The sequence below is a fragment of the Lontra canadensis genome, unplaced genomic scaffold (assembly GCF_010015895.1).
Source record: "Lontra canadensis isolate GAN:19392208 unplaced genomic scaffold, GSC_riverotter_1.0 scaffold181, whole genome shotgun sequence".
Lineage (NCBI taxonomy): Eukaryota > Metazoa > Chordata > Mammalia > Carnivora > Mustelidae > Lontra > Lontra canadensis.
This window is the reverse complement of record NW_022631175.1, coordinates 677,660-700,043: the sequence shown is the minus strand read 5'-3', so window position 1 is coordinate 700,043 and position 22,384 is coordinate 677,660. Positions and strand designations below refer to the sequence as shown.

Genomic DNA, 22,384 nt, shown 5'->3' with positions numbered 1-22,384 from the left:
TTACAGGTCAGTGATTAGACCAGTGATAGACCCTTAAATATGATTCTGAAAGGTGAAGAAAGTAGAAGACAGTGGGACTGCTTTGGAAGCACAGATCTGTGAGCCAGACAAAATATTCCATGACACTTTTCTGGGGTGAGGAATATGTTAACAGGTGCACCGCCATGGAGAACGGACTCACACCAAGACAGAATTCTACTTGGAAAACAGCACGTGATGAACAATAGCTCAGGGGTTCAAAGAAGAAAGGGCAAAAGTTCTCCTATCAAGAAACAACCAAGACCCTTTCACACCCTAAAATGAGCCTATTTAAGCAAAATCCACAAATTCCCAAACAAAATGGCATTTTAATTTTTCTCTAATTAAAAGTAAAAATTAAAAGTAAAAGTGTATTTCATTGCTGGAGGGGAGGGGCGTGGGAGGGATGGGGTGGCTGGGTGGTGGACATGGGGGAGGGTATGTGCTATCGTGAGTGCTGTGAAGTGTCTAAGACTGATGAATCACAGACCTGCCCCCCTGAAACAAATAATACATTATATGTTAATAAAAAATAAAGTGTACTTCAGAAATCTTTTCAATGAATGGATTTATTTCCACTGCTTTTGTTAACAATACATCCATGCTTTCATTTAAATAATCTGTGTAACTTTTCAGGTTAAATAAAATAAATTGCATCATCCTAGAGCAGCTTGGTTCAGACAGAGAATTCATAACTCTGAAATATTTAACCTCTGTGTTTAGGTCACGACTTGAGAGGTAATCTTTCTGTCTCACACACAGAGACACTTAGTATGTCTCTACTCCTTGTAAAGCAAAGTGATTGTCTTTATTTTTTTGGCTCACATTTTATTTTTTTTTAAGATTTTTATTTATTTATTTGACAAATAGAGAGATAGAGATCATAAGTAGGCAGAGAGAGAGGGGAAGCAGGCTCCCCACTGAGCAGGGAGCCTATTGTGGGACTTGATCCCAGGACTCTGAGATCATGACCTAAGCCGTAGGCAGAGGCCCAACACATTGAGTCACCCAGGTGCTCTTGTCTCACATTTTAACATCATTCTATCCTTATGGCCTGTAACATTCCACCCTGAACACTGAAAATGAGAACCAAAGTCACAAGAGATCACCTCATGAGCACCTGCTATGAGTCTCTCAAAGTAATAATACTTACAGGCGTACAACTCAAACGAAGCTTCCAGTTTAAGAATTTTTGTGTTGCTTTTGACCTTTAGCCTGCACCACATTAAAAAAAAAGTCATCTCTACACCCAACATGGGGCTCAAATTCATGACCCCAAGATCAAGAGTCACATGCTGTACCGACTGAGCCAGTTGGACGTCCCAGATCCCACTTGTGAACAAGTTTAAAGAAGTGTTCCTTTACATGCCATTTTTTTTTTCAGTCTTCAAATATTTTTTATCGGAAGGCCATGCATTGCCTTCATTTATTGTATTTCAAATCACTGTACATTTACTTTTGTGAAAACACTGCCTGCATTTTCTAGTACAAAAAAAACCTAAAAACTGTTTCAGGAATGTAGAGAAATATCCAACTTAAATAGCGAAAAAGTGCACCATAATTACTGCTGCACTGCAGTCATTTCTGCATTTCCCATGTTTCTTAAATATATACTTTCTTATTTCTTAAATATCTATAAACTTTCTAGAAATGTAAATTCAATGATTTGGGTAAATTCACAGGGGGTGTGCAACCACCACCAGCCAGTTCTAGAATGTTTTCATTACCCCCTAAAGTTCTGTTGTGCCCACAAGTGGGTGGTCTGCACACCCAGCCCCCAGCCCGTACACGCACTAACCTGCCTCGTGTCTCTACGAGTGGGACTCCCCTAGACCTAGAAATTGTGCCATTCGCAGATGTTTCTAACTCCAGGCTTCCCCCAAGCATAAGGCTTTCGGAGGTCTATCTGCATTGCTGCAGGTGTTAGTGGTCAACTTCGGGTAACTGCTGAACTGTGTTCCGTCCTGCAGCTACGCCGTGTTGTTTTTCCACTGGCTGGCTGATGAACACCACTCGTGCTGTTTCCACCATTTAGACTTCTGTAAATAAGGCAATGAGTACTCATGCACAAGTCTGCACGTGGACATCTCATTGTTTTCATTTTGCTTAGGTAGATTCCTGGAAGCAGGAAATATGATAAATTTGTGCATCACTTAAAAAAAACCCTGCTTGTTTTCCAAACTGGTTGCATTATTTCACATTCCTACCAACAATGCACAAGGGTTTCAGTTTACTCACATCCTCAACAAAACACGGTCATATCTGACTTTTTTTATTGTAGTCATTCTAGTGAGTGTGAAATAATATCTCATTGTTTCAACTGTTTTCTAATAATTGATGAAATACTAAATCATTACATCCTCTGCCCATTGTAAAATTGTCTTATTACTGCCAATTTCTTCTTTTTTTTTTTTTAAGATTTTATTTATTTATTTGACAGAGATCACAAGTAGGCAGAGAGGCAGGCAGAGAGAGAGTGGAGGAAGAAGGCTTTCCGCGGAGCAGAGAGCCCGATGCAGGGCTTGATCCCAGGACCCTGGGATCATGACCTGAGCCGAAGGCAGAGGCTTTAACCCACTCAGCCACCCAGGCGCCCCATTATTACTGCCAATTTCTAAGAATTCTTCATATACCAGTCATATATCATCAGATCTATAAGCTGGAAATATTTTCTCCCCGTTTGTGGGTTTGTCTTTTCATTTTCTTCATGGTATCTTCTGAATAACAAGGTATTTCACTTCTGAAGACTAACACTGTTCTTGTCTTTTATGGATAGTGTTTTGGAGTAAGAACTTTCTGTCCTAAATGACAAAGACTTTCTCCTATGATTTCTTCTAGAAATTTATGTGGTTTTACTTCTTACATTTTGTCTATTATCTATTGGGAAGTCATTCTTATAAACTGGAAGGTAAGGGTCTTCATCCTTTTTTGTCTTTCGCATCTGGAGAACAACCCTTCTGGGACTACTTGTTGAAAAGACTATCTTTTCCCCACAGAAAGGTCACGGCGCGTTTGCTGAAAATCAACTGAGCATTAAAGGATTTATTTGTAGACTCTCAGTTCTGACCCATCAGTCTACGGGCCCACCCTTACGCCAATGCCACACACCCTGATTACTGAAGTCTTCTGACATGGTTATACTTTCTCAAAATTCTTTGGACTATCCTAGGTACTTTGATTTTTAGGATTACCTTATTAATTTCTACAAAGCATATTATTTGGAAAGTTGTCAGCTATTATTTCTTGGAATAGTTTTTCTGCCACTCTGGGTCCTCTGGAATGTGACAGTGTCCCACAGGCCTCAGAGGCTCTGTTCATTTTCTTCAGGTTGTTTTTTTTTTCCTAACTTGTTCTACTGAGTGATAATTTCTATTGCTCTACCTCCAAGCTCACAGATTCTTCTGTTGTTTTGAATCCGCTATTCAAGTCCTCAAATGATGTTTTTCATTCCCAATATTGTACTCTTCAACTCCATGATTTCCATGTGGCTCTTTTCCATAATTTTGCTATCCTTTATTGAGAATCTCTATGTGTTGGCTTCTGGTGCCATTCACTATTGTCATATTTTTCTTTTTAATTCTTTAAATATCATTTCTTTCAGTTCTCCAAATGTACATTAATTCCTTTAAATTCTTTCTCTGCTAAATTCAGCATCTGAGAATATTCAGAAGCAGCTTCTGCTGACTTTTTCTTTTATTTATTTTCTAAATAGGCTCCGTGCCTGGTGCAAAGCCCAATGAGGGGCTCGAACTCACGACCCTGAGATCAAGACCTGAGCTGAGATCAAGAATCAGATGCTTAACCAACTGAGCCACCCAGGTGCCCCTGCAGATTCTTTTTTGAGTATGAGTCACACTTTCGTATTTCTTTGCTTAGCTTGTCATCTTTTGTTAAAAACCAGACCTTTTGGACAATAAAATGTCTCAACTCTGCATTCTGATCTTTTTTTTCCCCTTAAGGTTGCTGCTGTTGCCTTGTCCGTTTGCCTGCTTTTTGTTCAGTAGCATGGCTGGGTTAGACCTGTGAAGTCTGCTTCTTCTGTGGTGTCTCTTCCACTGATGTCTCTGCTCAGTTTCTTATTTATTTAATATTCTTCCAAGACTAGCTGTCAGCCAGTTACTGGACACGGGTGCCCAAACATCTCAAATCAGTAAGGCTGATATCATCTGCTAATGGATCTGGGTGTAGGGAGAGAAGAGTGTTCAAAGCCGTAGCCACTTCCAGTCCCGCCTGGTTTACTCCTGCCAGTCCTGTCTCCTACCTGCAGGCGCAGAGTCTCAAGGTCGTCCGGGAATGTAAACAGCTTCAGCTCCGAAATCACAGAGCATGTGGTCTCAGATAAGAACATACTTGGCGGCAACCTTGGGCTGGGAGAGATAGACACTGACCTTCCTCCACCTGCCAGTCCCCAAGACGTCACTTCCAGAGACAACAGTGTCGGGCATGGTGTCACCCACCCTTCTGTCACTGCTGGGCTAGCCCTCTGTCCTTGCCACCCGCCCTGCCCCAGCAGAAACCCCCAGCGACATAGCTTGGGGAGTGTGGGAAGCAGCCCTGGGCCAAACACCACAGCTTCCCATTGTTCCCACCCAAAGTCTGGCAGCTGTTCAAAACATCAATGAGCCTCAGATTGTTATATGCCTCTGGTTGATTTCCAGAACACTGAAGGGGCTGCTTTGTCAGTTTTGTCCAGTTTTAGAGTCGTTTTCTTCTGAAAAGAAAATCCGGTGATCTCCTTACTTGGTCACAGCCAGAAAGGCCACTTCTTCTGCTTACTTTTAATCCTTTACAGTTTTTCTTATGATTTTTACTTTGAAATATTTCAAAGCCCAAGAATAAGAGAGAATATAATGAACATCTATGTACTCAACCCTCAGCTTAAGAAGTGACACGACTGGCTCGTCCGAACCTCCTCACATACTTACCCCTGATCCTAAATTCGCCGCCCCTCAAAAAATCCCCTTTCCAGAAAGACCCATTATCCCAAAACTTGATATTTGTTCATCTAATTTGTACTCCTGCTATTTTATTCATATCTATCTATACATGGCAGCTACAGTTGTGCATTTTTAAATGCACATTCATTTTTATGTTATTTGTACATATTCTTCTAACAACTTACTCTTTTATGCTCATTATTATGTTTTTGGGATTTAGTCATATAAGTACGTGTGGCTTTAACTCACTGACAGTTAACCACTCTATAAATATGCTACAATCCCTCCATTCTCCCGTGATGGACATCTGGGTGTTTCCAATAAATGCTGTTACATAACGCTGCCACGAACACTCTCGTGTGCTTCTCATGCACACAGGCAAGAGTAACAAGGGTCTGGAGGACGACAGGGAGGGGCCCCCGATGCTTGTGTAAACACATGAAATCTCCCCACTGGCTCCCACACGGTCGGAGGCAGAAAGTGGGAGATCTCATAAGAAGTCAAACGATTGTCCTCCGTGACGGGGATTCAAGGCCTTCCACAGAACCTGGGTTTAGAGTCACGAGAGGCCTTCCCAGACAGGAGGCAACTTGTCCTATGTCCCCCAGCAAGTCAGTGAAAAAGCTGGGACTAAAACCTAGGTTTCCTGTCTTCCTTGTTCTCAAAGCAAGAGCTGTGGACTAGAGGCATTAGCATCAGCTGGGAATTTGTTAAAAATACAGAATCTCAGGCTGTACCCCAGATATGCTGAATCAGAGTCTGCATTTTAACAAAATGCCCAGGTAACCTGTATGCACAGTAAAGTCTAGAAAGTACTCTGGAGGGGGTATACAGGCAAGGAATTCCCAGATCACAATGTAGCAGTTCTTTAGCGATATCACACAATGCCAAATTTCTCTCCAAAGTACTGTACCAATTTAGTTTCCCAGATTACTCTGATTTTTTCTGTGTCTAATTACAGCATAAAGCCATTTCTCATTGCTCTCACGTCTGCTTTGATTCCATTTGCCTTACCACGTCCCACTTCCTAACACTAGATCCTCAAACTCTGGCCCTAAAGTTCCTTCCTCGTGCTGCTCCACACTAACCTGTGACGAAAGGGGTACATGGTCAAATAAATTTAGGAAACCACAGGTTAATCTACGTAGGACAAGTTCTTAACCCTAAGACTCTCAGAGATCTTAGTATATCACTCAGGAACCTCTGAGAGTGGACTACATTTCAAGCATTTTCCTGAGCTTATCTCACCACTTACCTTTTTTCAGTCATGGGCCATCTTTGAAAATACTTGAATAAACTAACGTTTTAAGGAACACAGATGAGAGGAGATCTGTGATTATTTATAGAGGCTTCCAACCTTTTTAAAACAAAAATCATTAATAAAACCAATTTCTGGGGCGCCTGGGTGGCTCAGTGGGTTAAGCCTCTGCCTTCAGCTCAGGTCATGATCCCAGGGTCCTGGATTGAGCCCCAGGTCGGGCTCTCTGCTCAGCAGGGAGCCTGCTTCCCCCCAACCCCTCCCTGCCTGCCTCTTTGCCTACTTGTGATCTCTGTCAAATAAATAAAATCTTTTAAAAAAATCAATTTCCTCTCTTATAATCTCCAGATCTTCTCATATTTAGAAGACTCATTCTAGCTACTTCTTTGCAGCTTTATGTATGTAAACTACCACCACCAGGAAAGAAAAATACATTTTGCTCAAATGAATTTCTCCCTCTCCAGGTTTCTTCATGCTTTCAGTAAAAAGAAATCAGTATGGAAGTATCAGGTCCAAAATTTCAAATAGTTTTTCTTTGCTCTAAAACAGCCGAGGAGAACAAATTAGCAGCTGCTCTGAGACCTAGAGCAGAAAAGCCCCATGTCTCTAATCCAGTGTTCCCACACAGATGGCCAGCTGAAACAGGCTGTCCCTTTATCTCCCTGTGGTTTCCCTGAAGAAATTAAAAGCTACAGGACTCCAGTGATCTCCGGATAGTGAAGATCACTCACTCTCTTTTATTCTTTGTGTTTTACTATTGTTTCAGCTTTCTACAGTGAGCATGTGTTACTACTTTTGCAACTAGAAAAAATATAGTTTCATTCTAAAAGGCTTAATTTGAAAGGAAGAAAACAAGTCACAGAACAATAAAATTGAAATCCATCTCATTACTCTTATCAAAACAGACACAAAAGGTGATCCTCAATTGGGGTGCAGGTGCCTCTGCAAGATTACTGTCTAAAACTGATTATGTCGAACATTCTTTAAATATAACATTAAACTTTAAAACCTTTATGAACACAGACTCAGCTTTATCTAGGTTTCAACTCTGGGAGATGACAGAGCACTGGCGAACCCGCTGGTCTGACTCTTGCTGCGCTCTCCTGGTTCTAGAAGATGGGAGTGCCTACACCATGTATAGCTACGGCGAGGATGATGAAAACATGGATTAAAAAACGCCACATCATGTCAGCAGGGAAACACAAATTAAAACAACTCATTAGAATGGCCACAATCCAGAACACAGACAGCAGCAAAGCCTGCGATGATGTGAAACAAGAGAAGCTCTCATTTATTGCTGGTGGACCTGCAAAACAGTACAGTCGCTGGGGAGGACAGTCTGGCAGTTTATAAAATGAAACGTGCGCTTACCATGCAACTCTGCAATCACGCACCCAAAGGATCTGAAAACTAACATCTACACAAAAACCTGCACACGAATGTTTACAGCAGCTTAATTCATAATTGCCAAAACTCGGAAGTAAGCAAGATGTCCTTCAGCAGGTGACAGATAAACTGCGGTACATCTGGAAAATGGAGCGCTGTTCAGCACTCACAAGAAATGCACTATCAAGCCATGAAAAGACAGGGAAGAAACCTAAATGTATACTACAAACTGAAAGAAGCCGGTATGCACAGGCTAAATGCTGTTATGATTCCAACAACAGGACATTCTGGAAAAGGCAAAACTATGGAAATAGTAAAAAAAAGTTATCAGTGGTTGCCAAGGGGTGGAGAAATGGGAGGGATGGGGGAAGGGATGGATAGGCAGAGCGCCGAGGATGTTTAGGGCAGCGAACATAGTCGGTATGATACCATCACAGTGGGTACAAATCTGTCCAAACCCACAGAATGTTCCACAGCAGTAGTGACCCTCCAAGTAAACTATGGACTGTGGGTGATTAGAAGTCATCGCTGTAGGTTCACCACCTGTAACGCATGCACCGCTCCAGACGGGGGAGGCCGATAGTGAGGGAGGCCCTGCCTGTGTGGGGCTGTAGGGGAAATCTCTGTACTTTCCACTCAGCTATGCTGGGAGCATAAAACTGCTCTGAAGAATAAAGTCTATTAAAAAAACAACCCCCGCCCCCAAAACCCCTTGTAGTCCAGTGTCTGGCATACATATAGTAAGTGCTCAATAAATTGCAACTCTTGTTACTAAAGCAGTTAAATTAGAGATAACCTCAAATGCTCCCACAAGAAATGAAGACAGTTACTACTGAGTCCGTTTAGACATTTATCCTGTTAAGATAAAAAGCATCCTCCTTGAAGAGGTAATCCTTCAGAGTCCATAACCTAGATGAATGATTCTCAATGGAACATGTCATTTTGCAAAGTTATTAAGTGAAATGTAGAAATGCAAAATGACTAAGGATTCCATCACAGCCAGTTATTTAGTAAGTGCAAGTTTTACAGACTCTCAAAATCATTATTTAAGAAACAAATTCAACTAAAGGAAAAAGACATGCATCTCAAGAAATGAATGGTAATACCAAAAATGAATATTAAAAAATGAATATAATCATAGAATTATGTTGTAAATGATATGGTTCTGTGGTGGTAAAATGCTTACCTACAAAGCACTAATTTCTAGAAGGAACAACAAAATTTACAGCCCCCCTTGTTCTGTTTACCTGGATGAGTCATGGTGACGGGCTCCTCTTTGGATTTATTATTGTAGATGACTACGGCAACTGCATTGTGGAAAGCAGCCCGTGATATTTTCTCTTTAAATGTGCAATTTCCCCTCTGCAGCAAGGCAATCCACTGTTTGATGTTAGGAGGGACAAAGAACCGTGTCTGAGGATCACAGCCCAGATGATCAGCAACTAAACAGAAAAGAAAAAAACATTAATTTTTCTCAACATAAATAAAATCAATCAAATCTTTATCAAAGTGCTCAACTGTTCCCCGAATATTGGGTGTATCCAAAGCACTTTGAGCAGCTCCCTGCCAGGAGAGCTATGAATATACCCATGAACCTGAACCCTCATCTGTACAGGGAGAGAGAGGCTCCATTAACATGTTACCTGTGATGCAAATGAAAACCATGAAAAATCCTGTTTAACTTCATAGGCTGACAAAGGAAAAACAGACTGACAATGCCCAGTGTAGGCTGGTGAAGAGAGGGGGACAAAAGGGCAAACAGAGACACCCTCATCCCCTAACACCCAGGTGACTGAGTGATCTACCCCTGACTTCTGCTCATTCGTTGGCACTTACTCTTCTCTCCACACCCCTACCCTACCCCCACCCTCTTCTCACCCCGCCTCACCCCACCCCGACGCTGCAGAGAGAGACTGATTTTGCTTCAGGTAAACGAGGCAGCCAAACTAACCTTTGCTTCAGTTACCAAGTGGCTTGTTGAAATTCAAGCATGTTTGAACAAATTTCTTCATAAGTGTCTAAGGAAATTACAAAGGTAAGTTCTGGCTTGTATTGGAAGTTCAAATAGTTAAAATAACATGAAACTAGAAACTAGATTATTCCTGTAATTTACATTTATTGGTAAAAATTACAATTCCACATTAAGATATATATATTAACTTTACTATATCCACTTGTCTAACAAGATACATGCAGACCCCAGGACACTCCCTTGGGGACCCTGATTACATGGCTATTGCTGTGGATCTGGGGGGAGAGTCTGTTCCAGACACCGGTTGAGTACACGGCAGCTTGTAAGGCCAGGCTCCTCTCTCCGAGGCAGCACAGATGGTCACGACAGCCCTGCCCACCCCTGCCCTGGCTGCTCCTCCCTCTCCCCCTCTCCTCATGTTTCTAACAGGTGAACTTGAATCGACAGGGTGGTCCAGAAGGTGAGGGGGTAAGAATTGCAATGGGGAAGGCTGCAGACCGCCATCCACAATGCCAGAGACGGCCCTAGGCTCTGCACTGGCTGGGGTGGGGGTGGGGGCAGGGAAGGCAAGAGAGTAACAGTAAAAAGCAAATAAATAATAAAAATGCGAAATCAGTATTAATAATCGACTATATGAAAAGTTGACATCAGTGGGGAAATACATCTTTCCACGTCCTGGAAGCACACTACTTAGCTGGAGAAATGAAACGTTCACGCCACTTAAACCACACAGTGTAGAGATGCCAACTAACTTGGGAGAAATGGTACATCTATCATTCCCACTTACACTGTATTTCACCCCAAATTCTCTTATTATCGTGGTGAGGGATCATGAGAGTGTATTTGCTATCAGAGGTCTCCTGACACAACTGAGACATAAATAATTTCACAATGTCATGATTTACATTGTTGACAAATATCACCCCTTTCCTTAAACAATTTCTGCACTCTGAAACTTTAGTCCTTTCTCAGTCAAAGTAAATGGATGGGAAAAAAGCTTGTATCACAATTTTAGCAATTATTTTTGTTTATTTTTATTTTTTTAAACATATTTTACATTTAAAAAAAATATTTATTTGAGAGAGAGACCGTGAGAGAGAGCATGAGCGAGGAGGAGGTCAGAGGGAGAAGCAGACTCCCCATGGAGTTGGGAGCCCGATGCGGGACTCGATCCCAGGACTCCAGGATCATGACCTGAGCTGAAGGCAGTTGCTTAACCAACTGAGCCACCCAGGCACCCTTATTTTGTTTATTTTTAAAGATTTTATTTATTTGAGAGGGAGAGAGAGAACGTGTATGCATGCACACACAAGTTGGGGGAGGGGCAGAAGGAGAGGGAGAAGCAGGCCCAATCCCCTCTCAGGGCTGGATCCCAGGATCCTGGGATCACGACCTGAGCCCAAGGCAGGCGCTTAATGACTGAACCACCCAGACGCCCCAGTAGTCAACTACTTACTGAAAGACACATTGAAGGCATTGTGAAACTCTGAAATCCTGAAACAGACTGTTCACTTGCAGTGGAATCTGTTTCCCAGATAATTATGCTGCTTTAGAATAGAAGCATTTAGGCTATGTGTTAGATAACCTGTCTTGGAAAAACCTCCAATACCATACATAGAGAGCAAGCAAAGAGCCGGTTTAAGTGTTTCGTTTGTTATTTTTCATAACACACTGCTGCACAAACCCTGGAACAACATGCAGAATCAAGAATACCCAAAAGGATGTATATACTTCAGAAAAATGGTCATTTTTCTATAACTTATCCTGTGCTCCCTATGATTTCACACGTATTCCCAGGGCCGTAAGGAGGAAACAAGACGGTCATGGAATCAGCAAGATGCGGGGCTCACATTCTAGATCAATTATTCACTAGCTGAACAACCGCCTGGGCTCAATGATCTCATCTTCAACTTTTACTAACAAAGACTGAGTTAAAATTCTTAGCTCATGAGAGTTATATATGTGAAAAAGGCTATAATAATTCCTCTACTCTTAAGTGCTTTAAAAAAATTAACTCTCTTGGGGGCACCTGGGTGGCTCAGTTGGAGCGTCTGGCTCTTAATTTCGGCTCAGGTCATGGTTTCAGGGCCGCGGTGTTGAGCCCTGTGCTCAGCGGGGCGTGTGCTTGAGATTCTCTCTCCCTCTCCTTCTGCCCCTTCCCCGAACGCTTACTTGCATGCATTCAATACATACATACATACATACATATATACATACACACTTATAATCTTAAAAAAATCAACTGCCTTTCCTTTAGTTTTATGGGTTTCATCTTATCTGGTCCTAGGGTTCTAGTTTGGTGCCATGGGGATTTTCTGCATAGATGTGTGTGAAATCCACCCACAGCTCAGAGCACATGTCTGCCCCACATCCCCGGCTCCTAACACCTACTGCTCCCGTCTCATTCCCTCTCCCTGTGGCGCTGACAGGGTCATCGTCCTCTTAGAAGATAACAGTCATAATTTCCAAGACCAAAAAGACACAGGAAAGGATGCAACCATGGAGCAAAATCTACCAAACATACTGAAGGTGAACTTGAAAATTCTCTTAAGGAATCCCCACCCACTAAGAACAGATTCTACCCACAACTGCAGGACCCAAACAAATTCCAACGACAGACTATATGAGCAGAAGAATATCCTTGTTCCCAAAATTCACCCAAGTCATAGTCCATAAAAGGACTTTGTGAACATTTATATCAGCAAGAATATGAAATAATAAGGGAGAATAATATATTCAAGTTCCTGTTCAAGGAAGGAGTTTTCATTATTCGGAAAAAGAAAGAGGTTTTCATAACCACTTAATACTGTCATGTGTTTATCTATTCATCCCTTTCTGTAATTAAAAAATAACTTGAACAGTGAAAATGTGAACAGCTCTAACACAACTTCCCAAGAGGACTGAAGACAAATGGGTTCAGTGGTCCTACTTCGCAATGTAATACCAGTTGCTTACACTTGAAGCTATTTATTAAGTGAGGACGCAGTATGGCATCAAATATCTACGCAATTAAGAACCATTAAAATTTATCAATAGCAATTTTGCTCAAATTCAAAATCATTTTACTTCCTTTTTTTTTTTTTTAAACCTGCCAAATCTAGAGGAGGACTTAACCTCTGACTTCTTTGCATTTATTAGTTATCATGTGAGGAAAAACTTTGGGGAAGTTATCGTAAAAACATGAAATTACAGATGATATAAAATACTGCATTACAATATCTTACAATTTTGTGAATTATACTTCGATAAACCTGAAAAAATGTCGTATTGCAGAGAGACCAAACTTCTGTTTTTTTCTGTACGGCCTTTCCTGCTGAATCCAGAAACAGTAATGAGAATCTCATTCCTTGATAAGAACCAAACAACTACTGACAGGAACAATTACGGAACCCTCACCTCAACAAACACAGATGCTTAGCAACAACCCAACACCTTGGTCTTGAGTCTCAATGAACCTCTAGGTGTACTGAGAAAGCAACGCCGGACACAGAAATGAAATCTCAGCAAACTGGTTAGTAGTACAACGTGAAGGGTGCTTAGAGACCCAGGAAAAGAGCCACACAACGGTAAAGGTCTCCTGGGGGCTGGGACTCAGATGGAACACTGGAAAACCGCCAGGCAGTGAGCAGGGGGTGCAGAAGGGACCAGCACCAGAACAGAGGACAAAGACGAAGCCCTTCTCCTGAACTCTCCTGACAATCAAGTAAGATGACACATAACCCCCATTACAACACTGTATCAATGTAAGAGAATCAAGTTCTGAAAAGACGACCCCATCTGCGGTGGGAACAGAGGAAGAATATCCCTGCACAAGGAGCATGTAAATATTTCAAGGGTTCTGTGAGTGACGATGTCAGTCAATAAATAAACTCTGTCTTGCCCAAGCAGCCCTAAACTCCCACTTTGGTTCACCTGACTTAGACTTCGTTGTGGGAAAATGCAAGCGCCCCACGAAAGGCCACACCCCTGCTTCCTTGCGGACGTCCTCCCAAACCTCAGGATTCTGCTAAAATCTCCCTTCCGGAACACCCTCCTGGCCTCCTGAGCCTGAGCTGGGTGCTCTGTTTCCATGGCACCCTGAGATGACACACACCTTAGCATTCATCTTACCGTCCTAGCAACTAGCAACTGGCTGTTTGCTCAGAGTCTCTCCTCGAGCGTGAGACCCAGCACCTCCTCCAGTACGTGTGGCACAGAGGAGGCAATGGACCTCTAGGCGAAAGGAGAATTGGGAGAACGACAGATGGAGACTGAACAAAAACGGACACAAAGAGTCTGTGCCAAAGACCACTGTTTCCTGTGGTAGTGTTCTGACCAGCGTGATGTTCTGCCAGCTGCTTCCTATGAAAGACGTAAAAATAAAGATAAGCTTTACTAGTTACCCTGGGTCTAGATGTTTCCCTGGTCAGGTACATTCTGGCTCTTTGCTCCCTAGTTCCACATGACATTATAATCTCATCTTTAGGTTTCCTGCTGCTTCTCCTGAATTTCCTTATATTCCCTCTGTTAAATTCCAATTTTATGATTCAAAGGACAAAAGAGAATTCCTTATTTGCGTTTCCAGTTTCTTAATTTTTAATGTTCAGCGACTGGATTTAAATGTAAATGTCTAGCTTTCATCCCTTCATCCACATCCACAGATAACTTACTCTTACAATTTCTACATTTTCACTTTTTAAAAAAGATTTTATTTATTTATTTATTTGAGAGAGAGAGAGAGAGCATGAGAGGGGAGAGGTCAACTGGAGAAGCAGACTCCCTCCCAAGCAGGCAGCCCAATGTAGGACTCAATCCTGGGGCTCCAGGATCATGACCTGAGCTGAAGGCAGTTGCTTAACCAACTGAGCCACTAAGGCCCCCACATTTTCACTTTAATCTACCATCTTTTCATTACTTATCTTCAGTGTTTGTTTAGTCTTGTTGAAATGCTCTGCTTTCCTTGTCTTAATTTCTCATTAACTCATTTGTAAGTTCCATTTTTCTCTTAACCTCCTATCTACTTCGTTCCTCTAATTTTCTTATCTTTTCCCCCTACCCCCTTCCACTTCTGTTCATGTTTTTCTTTTCTGGTAGGAGTTGTTATCATAATGGCCAGGAAAAGTGATCTGGACGCTGTAAGGGCCTGCCCCTCCCAGAGGAACTGGCTTGTGGACCCCTGATGTAGGGGCGGGGCAGGCTGGGTGGAGACGTCCAATCGGTGCAGCGCGCGTATATCCACTGGGGTGAATTGGGATTCAATTGGCCGCCTGTGTAGGGGCGGGGCTCAACCACCCCCATAAAGGTCTGCGAGGCTGTGGGAGCAGAAGAAGGAGAGCTGTGGAAGGAAGGAGGAGGAGAGTCATCGGAGAGAGAAGAAGAAGAGCTGTAGGAGCTGTAACAGCTCTTGTAAGAGCTGTGAGAGTTGTAACAGCTCTTGTCAGAGCTCTAAGAGCGGCCAGCGGTCCCGCCCACACACTGCGGCCCTCAGCAGCAGCGCTGTGGGGACCAGCCGAGCTGCCGGCGGCCCCGAGCCGCCAGCACCCCCAGCAGTCCCAGTGGCCCCGACCCGCCAGCAGCCTCGCCACCACCAAGACACCAGCAGCCCGGACGCCAGCGGCCCCGCCCACACCGCAACCCTCGGCAGCAGCACCGCGGGGTACGGCCTAGATGCCAGCAACCTCACCGGGAACCCTGAGCCGCTGCCTCATGGGAGCTGCGTCATTCCGGGGAGCGGCTTCGTCTGGGAAGAGGCTTCCTCCAGAGCAGCCTTGTCCGGGGAGCAGCCTCACCGGAGCAGCCCTGTCCAGGGAGCAGCCTTGTCCGGGGAGCAGCCCTGTCCGGGGAGCAGCCTTGTCTGGGGAGCGGCCTCACCGGAGCAGCCCTGCCTGGGTAGCAGCCCTGTCCGGAGAGCGACCTCATTAGCAGCGGCCTCATCCGGAGCAGTGGTCTCCTCTGGGGAGCAGCCTTGTTAGAGTGGCGTCATGGGGAGCAGAGTCTGTGTCATCGGTGTTGTCCTCCTTGTCACCGTCGCTGTCGTCATCGCCTCTTCGTTGTTGGGAGCGGTCTCGTCCTGGGAGTGGCTTCCTCCAGAGTGGCCTCTTCTTGGGAGCGGCCCTGTCTGGGGAGTGACCTCATCAGCAGCGGCATTCTTGGGAGTGGCCTCTTCTTGGGAGCAGCTCCGACCGGGGAGCGGCCTCATCTGCGGAGTAGCCTCGTCCGGAGTGGCTTTCTTGGGAGGGACCTTGTTGGGATTATCGTCATCGTCTTTTCGTAAGAGACAGCCCTGACAGTTTGATTCTTGATGCTTGGCGCAAAATAAAGCTTTGCTTGACCTTCGCTTTGTATCAGTCTCGTTCCTTTGATCATGGACCCTAACAGACACTACCCTTTCTTGATTTTGGGGGAACCTTATATTAATGATCATTCCCTCTTTGTCTTTTTCCTCTCAATTAAAACTGCTGGTCCCTTCCTTCTTAAGAAAAGAAAGCAGATTTCTTAAAAGGCTTCCAATTTTACAGATCTCTCACTGTTGTCAAGAGCTGCCCATTCCTACTTCCTCAGTGTCCACTCATTCCTCATCACATTTTCATCTCTGCACTCATCTGCTCCATCAAAGTGCTCTGGCTAACGGGCACCAATAACCTCAGCATTGCTAAGTCCTGGGACACTGTATCCTCCTCCTCACGGACTCTCAGTAAGATTCACCTTAGCTGAGCACTCTCTCCTCTTGGCTCTCAGGACCATCATCCTCCTGGTGCTCTTCCTCCTCCCTTGCTCCCTCCTCCTTCACAGCCCTCCTTCCTAGTCTCCTTTCCTGATGCCTCTCCCTGCACCTGAACCTTCAGTGTTGACGTTACTAAGGACTGCAACCACCCCGATGTAGGTCGAGGACTCTCCAGGGCTAGAATTTCTCCACACTGATGGTATACTTTTTTCTTACTGGAACAAGAAGGTTTACTAACATCTTGTGCCAATCGGCCCTTTCCTGAGAAATTACTTCTCATTTTTTACTTCTATAAATCCGCAGTTTCCAGTATATACAACTAAAGCAGGTAAACAGCAAGCTAAGAAGCAGGAGAGAAATATGGAAAATTATACACAGGAAAGGGTCCATTCTCTCCCATTCCAAACAGAAACTGCACTTGACCCTGATGAGCTAACAGGTGTAATGGAATGTCTTTACTGGTTCACAAGGAGGCAGGCAGGTGGGCACACGGTCACTCTGTCTGATTTGTTTGTTCCCAGGTTACTTTGCCCCGCTTCCAAGCAGGACCAAGGGATCACCCCAGGGTCTGAAGCAGATTCTGTTAGTTGTCCCAAAAAACAAAAACAAAAACCTTATTTAATTTGGGCATTTACGGATCACCTGTACCCTGCCATATGCTTTTAGTGACACCTATCTGAGCTCCAGCTCCAGGGGCAAGCAAGTAGACATAACAGTCCAAGATGAGCCACAGGGAAGTGAATAAGGAAACATGTGGCTACAGATGTTGCTGGCAGCCATTGTGCGATAGAGTGAACCATCCTGGGATTAAGTTAAAGCTAGGATGGCAAAGGGGAGAGATCAAAAGGAACAAGATCCCTAGTAACCCTGCTAAGTGTTGAAACTCTGAACCCTAAAAGTGGCCCTAGCTTTGAGCTTCCAGTTCTGACACAGACCACTGCAAGCAATCTAAGTAGGGATTTGTCACTTGGAGCAGTCCGGCTTCTTGTATGAGTCAAGCAGCAATGGTTGAGATGGGGGCTTTATGCCTGCTGAGGGGCTTTCTTAGCCCTCCAGGATCCATGCTTGGCTATGAAAGCCCACCAAGAAGATGACAAAACCTGAGGAGAAAGCGTCCTTGGGAAAGTTCTTTGACACAGGGCGGTAGCCAGGACACCCATCCTCTGGCTCCTTCCCTCACTCAAGGGACGTGGCAGCTCTCTGGGAGAGGAGCAAGCTGTTGGAAGACTAACATCTTCAGCAAGGACTCTTGAGAAGGATTTGCGTAGGCAGAACTCAAAAGGCTGGTGGAATCTGAATGAGGGAAAACCATCTTTATTTTTATCACATAAATGAAATCTCACGCTTTCTTCACATCTGAAGGTAGACAACAAAACATCTGTAACTCTGTAACTAACAGCAATTACATTAGCCACTGCAGATTCTGCAAAAACATGAAAACATCCCAGCGATTAAGCTTCGCAGACCCAACACCGGTAATCAAGATGATCAGACCCACTGCTAGATCTTGTTACTTAATGTGATCAGAAGGAAGCACAGTTATTTTAAATACTGATGCTGCCGTTTCAGGAGACTCGGCTCCCTTTAATCCTATTTACTTTTGCACAGATCACTACTCTGAGAAGCAGCCTGGGGGTCTCTCTTTCATTAGACTGAAATGGAGCCTCAGCCGCCAGGGTTAGTGAATGCATACTGCTTACAGGACAGACTTGGATCCGTTTCCGTTAGTTTACTTTGTCCTCCTGTATCCTGTGTTTCCTAAGTTCTTTATACTTTCCTCCATCTGTCCCTACTTCTGAAAGCACTGATCACATTTTCTCTATTCCCCTCTTTTCCTCCATTTATATATTCAAGCCCTATTTTTTAGAGGTTACTCTTAAAATGTTAACATGCATACCTGATAAAGAGTTTACATTTCATCAGTGTCTCTAGTTCCTTCCTGAAGAATACAGGCTCTAAAATATGTATTGGTTTCACAGGGCTACCCCCCCAAAAACCACTACATATCTGGTGGCTTAAACAATAGAAATGTATTCTCTCTCAGTTGTGAGGGACAGATGTCTGCAGTCAGGGTACTGGCAGGCTCACGTGCCCTCCGAAGGCTTCAGGGGAGACCCTTGCTTGACTCTCCCAGCTTCTGCTGGCCCCCGGTGACCTTTGGCTTCTGGCTGCATTGTTCCAATCTCTGCCTCTGTCTGCATGTGGCCTTGTCCACTGTGCCCATGCCTTCACTTCTGTCTCTAAGAACACTTACTGTTGGATTTAAGGCCCATTTGGTAAATGCAAGGTGCTCACATTTCAAGATCTTCATCTAATTACTTCTTCAGTGTAATTTTTTCCAAATAAGGTTTCCACATTCCTAGGTTCTGGGGATTAGGTCACGGACACATCTTCGGGGAGGCCACCATTCAACCTATTGCCAGATGCAGTTCCAACCACTCCCTTTTATCTTACCTATACTTACCCTTACTCAGATCTACCTTGCTCTAATTATCCCATCCCTAATATTTATAGTTTCATATGGCCAATGCCTGTTCAATGTTACCTACAGATACTGGTCAGTCCTTACGTTAGTCTAGGATCTCCAGAGAAACAGACCAGTAAGATACATATGTGTATAAAGAGACGGTGTGTAAGGAATTAGCTCATGGGGCTGTGGAGGCTGACGAGCCCCAAGATCTGCAGGCTAAGTCAGCAAACTGGAGAGATAATGGTGTGGCTCTAGTCGGAAGCCTAGCAGCTTGAGACCTTGGAAGAGCTAATGTTTCAGTTTGAGTCTGCAGGCAGGGAAAGGCCAATCTCCCAATGCAAAACCAGTCAGGCAAGAGGAATTCTCTCTTACTAGAAGGAAAATCAGCTCTTTTGTTTTATGCAGGCCTTCAACTGATTAGACGAGGCCCACGCACATCAGGGATGGCAATCTCCTTTGACCCACTTTATTCAGTCTACCAACTTAAATGTTAATCTCATCTAAAAATACCCTCAGAGAAACACCCAGAATATCTGACCAAATCACCTAGACATCCTCTGGCCCAGTAAAAGTGATACTTAAAATTAACCACAACAGGGGCCCCTGAGTGGCATAGTAGGTGAAGCCTCTGACTCTTGGTTTCAGCTCAGGTCACAATCTCAGGGTTGTGAGATCAAGCCCCCATCAGGCTCTGTGCTCAGCAGGGAGTTTGCATAAAGATTCTCTCCCTCCACCCCTCCCCACAACTCACGTGGGGAGTGGAATTTAAAAAAAAAAAAATCTTTTTTTTTTAAAGATTTTATGTGTTCGTTTAACAAAGAGAGAGAGAGAAAGGGAGGGCAACCACACAAGCAGGGGAAGCAGTAGGCAAAGGGAGAGGGAGAAGTAGGCTCCCTTGCTGAGCAGGGAGCCTGACCCAGGGGTCAATCCCAGAACTCCAGGTTCACGACCTGAGCCCAAGGCAGATGCCTAACCAACTGAGCCACTCAGGTGCCCCTCTAATAAATAAATCTTTAAAAAAATTAATCATCGCTATCCTCTTCATATCTCACTTTTTCCTTCTGTCTTTCATTTCCTCCTTCCTTATAAGAATAGTAAGAACATCCCTTTGATGTTCCTTCAAATAAGGATCTGTTCAGGATAAAGTCAGGGTTTTGAGTAAACTTGTCTTTTTATATCTGAAAACATCTTTCATATGATCCCATTCTTGAATGACAGCTTAATTAGGTAAAAAATTCTGGATACTTTTCTCAGCACTCTGAAAATATTATTCCATTGTCTTCTGCTTCTTATGATGAGAAGAAGCTGAAGAAAACATTTTAATTGTAAAGGTTCTCAAATGTTATTTTATCTACTTTGCAGCTTTGGGTCTAGTATATTTAAAAAGTAAAATAAATGTGTCCCTTATTCTTCTCCAAGTTGGCAAGTTTTGCTTTTTTGCTTATACTTATTGTAAAGAGACAAATTTTTACAAGTCATTGCCTTTTTGTATGGAATTTTTAACAAGAAGGCAACAATAGAGTATCTTCTGTACACCTAGAGTGCTGGATATATCAGTCAACATTGCAAGAAGGGTCATACAGAGCTGACCTGTCAGCAAGTTTAATTGTCAATAGCTATCCATTATCATTTGTCTTCTGTACTTAGTTACTGCATATCTCAAATGGATTTTGATTATTTTTCACATCCTTACAACTTAAATATTTTATCTGCTGGATGTTCTCCATGACATAATAAAAAGCATCTTAAGATAATTTTAAATGATGACTAATACAAATCACTTCACCTGAAAAGTTATGTTCAAAAATAATTTCTATTACAACTGATACAACAAATACTTCATGCAAGAGAGATGAAGCAAATAAAAATAACTAAAAATCGTGCTCAGTCCTTGGACAAGTGTACCATGGTGCAATGGAGTGTGTGTTAATTACCTAATCCACATCACTCCCCATTCCACAAAAGCATTACACATTGAGTACAAGTTTTTCTGCAGCTCTCTTTTCAGTTGACTTCTGTTCACCACACTTTCCTCTCGCCTCTCTGCCTACTCCTTCTCATTTTCCCCTTGCTAGCCTCTTAGCTGGAAGGCTTTCACCAAGCATCTGCCCCGGGCCCTCTCTTCTCAGTGGGCAATCTTACCCACTCCCACGGCTTCAACCATCACCTGTATGTATGTAATGTCTAAATCTCTCTCTTGTGTTTTATTCTGCAATTTTCAACTGTCTGCTATATATTTCTCCATGAATACTGAGTATCTCCAACTCATTATTCTCCCCCATCAAATGTGATGTTCCCACTACGGAATTCCTGACTGAGAGCATCATCACTCACCTAAACACACAAGACTGAAATCCCTGTTGAGAAACAAGGAAGTGACGATTAAGAGAGAGGACTAAATAGAGTGTTCCATTTTCTTGGCTACCACCAAAAACCCACAATGGCCAAACAAAGCCACTCCACACCTTAACACTGCTGATGCACAGAAGGGTATAAGGACACCACCAGGCAGGAGAGTCTTGGAAGGCATTATTCCCCTCCCCTCCCCTCCCCCAGCTTTACTGAGGTATAATTAATAAACAAATACTACATATATTTAAAGTGCAAAATGTGATTTGATATGTACTGTGAAATGATCACCACAGTCAAGTGAATTCATATATCCATCGCCTCATTTAGTTACTTTTATTATTATTTTTTATTTGGTGAAAACACCTGAGATCTAGTCTCTCAGCAAATATCAAGTACACACTACGGTATAGTCACCCACTGTATGTGTATCACCAGAACTTATAACCGAAAGCTGGCAACATGGGAAGGCATTATTAACTCTTGGGCAGAAGAGGAAAGAATATGGAAGCATTCCTGTTTTATCTATCACCTCTTCTAGTACTTCTAGTACAAATGAGTCGGACACAGAGACAATATTAACAAAGACTGGGCCATCTGGAACATAACTTCAAACACAAGAATGATGGATTCAATTGTACATTTAAAGGATCACACACCGTATCAAATAGGATTTGCTCCAGGGATGCAATGATGGTTCAACTTCCACAACAATGTGGTACCCTACATTAACAAATGCCTCCATTTTGGACCACACGATCATTTCAAAAGATGCAGGGAAAGCATCTGACAAAATTCAACTCTATTTATGATAAAAATTCTCAACTAAATGGGTATAAAGGGAATGTACTTCAACATAATGAAGGTCCTATAAGACAAGCCCACAACTAACATCATACTCCACGGTGAGAAACTAAAACCTTTTCCTCTAAGATCAGGAACAAGATAAGGATGTCCACTCTCATTACATTTAACATATAGCACTGGAAGTCCTAGCCAGAGCAATTAGGCAAGAAAAAAATATAAGAGGCATCCATATCTGAAAGGAAGAAGTAAAACTCTCTATTTATAAATGACACGACATTACATATAGAAAACCCTAAAAATTCCACCAAAAAGCTGTTACAGCTAATAAATTCAGTAAAGCTACAGTATACAAAAAAACGCACATAAATCTGTTGCCTATCTAGACACTACTCATGAATTACTAGAAAGAAAAGAAAACAATCCCATTCACAACTGCATCAAAAAGAATGAAATACCTAGGAACAAATTCAACCAAGGAGGTAAA

The 22,384-nt window shown here is 43.1% G+C and overlaps 1 protein-coding gene across 3 annotated transcripts in view; it reads right to left on the bottom strand.

Moving 5' to 3' along the window:
• Window positions 1-22,384, bottom strand: part of RNF130 (ring finger protein 130) — a 133,078-nt gene that overhangs the window by 89,565 nt on the left and 21,129 nt on the right. For all 3 annotated transcript variants that reach the window (XM_032846848.1, XM_032846849.1, XM_032846847.1), the window contains exon 2: window positions 8,847-9,041. In XM_032846848.1, the coding sequence (XP_032702739.1) occupies window positions 8,847-9,041 (195 nt within the window). The remainder of the gene's footprint in view (window positions 1-8,846; window positions 9,042-22,384) is intronic.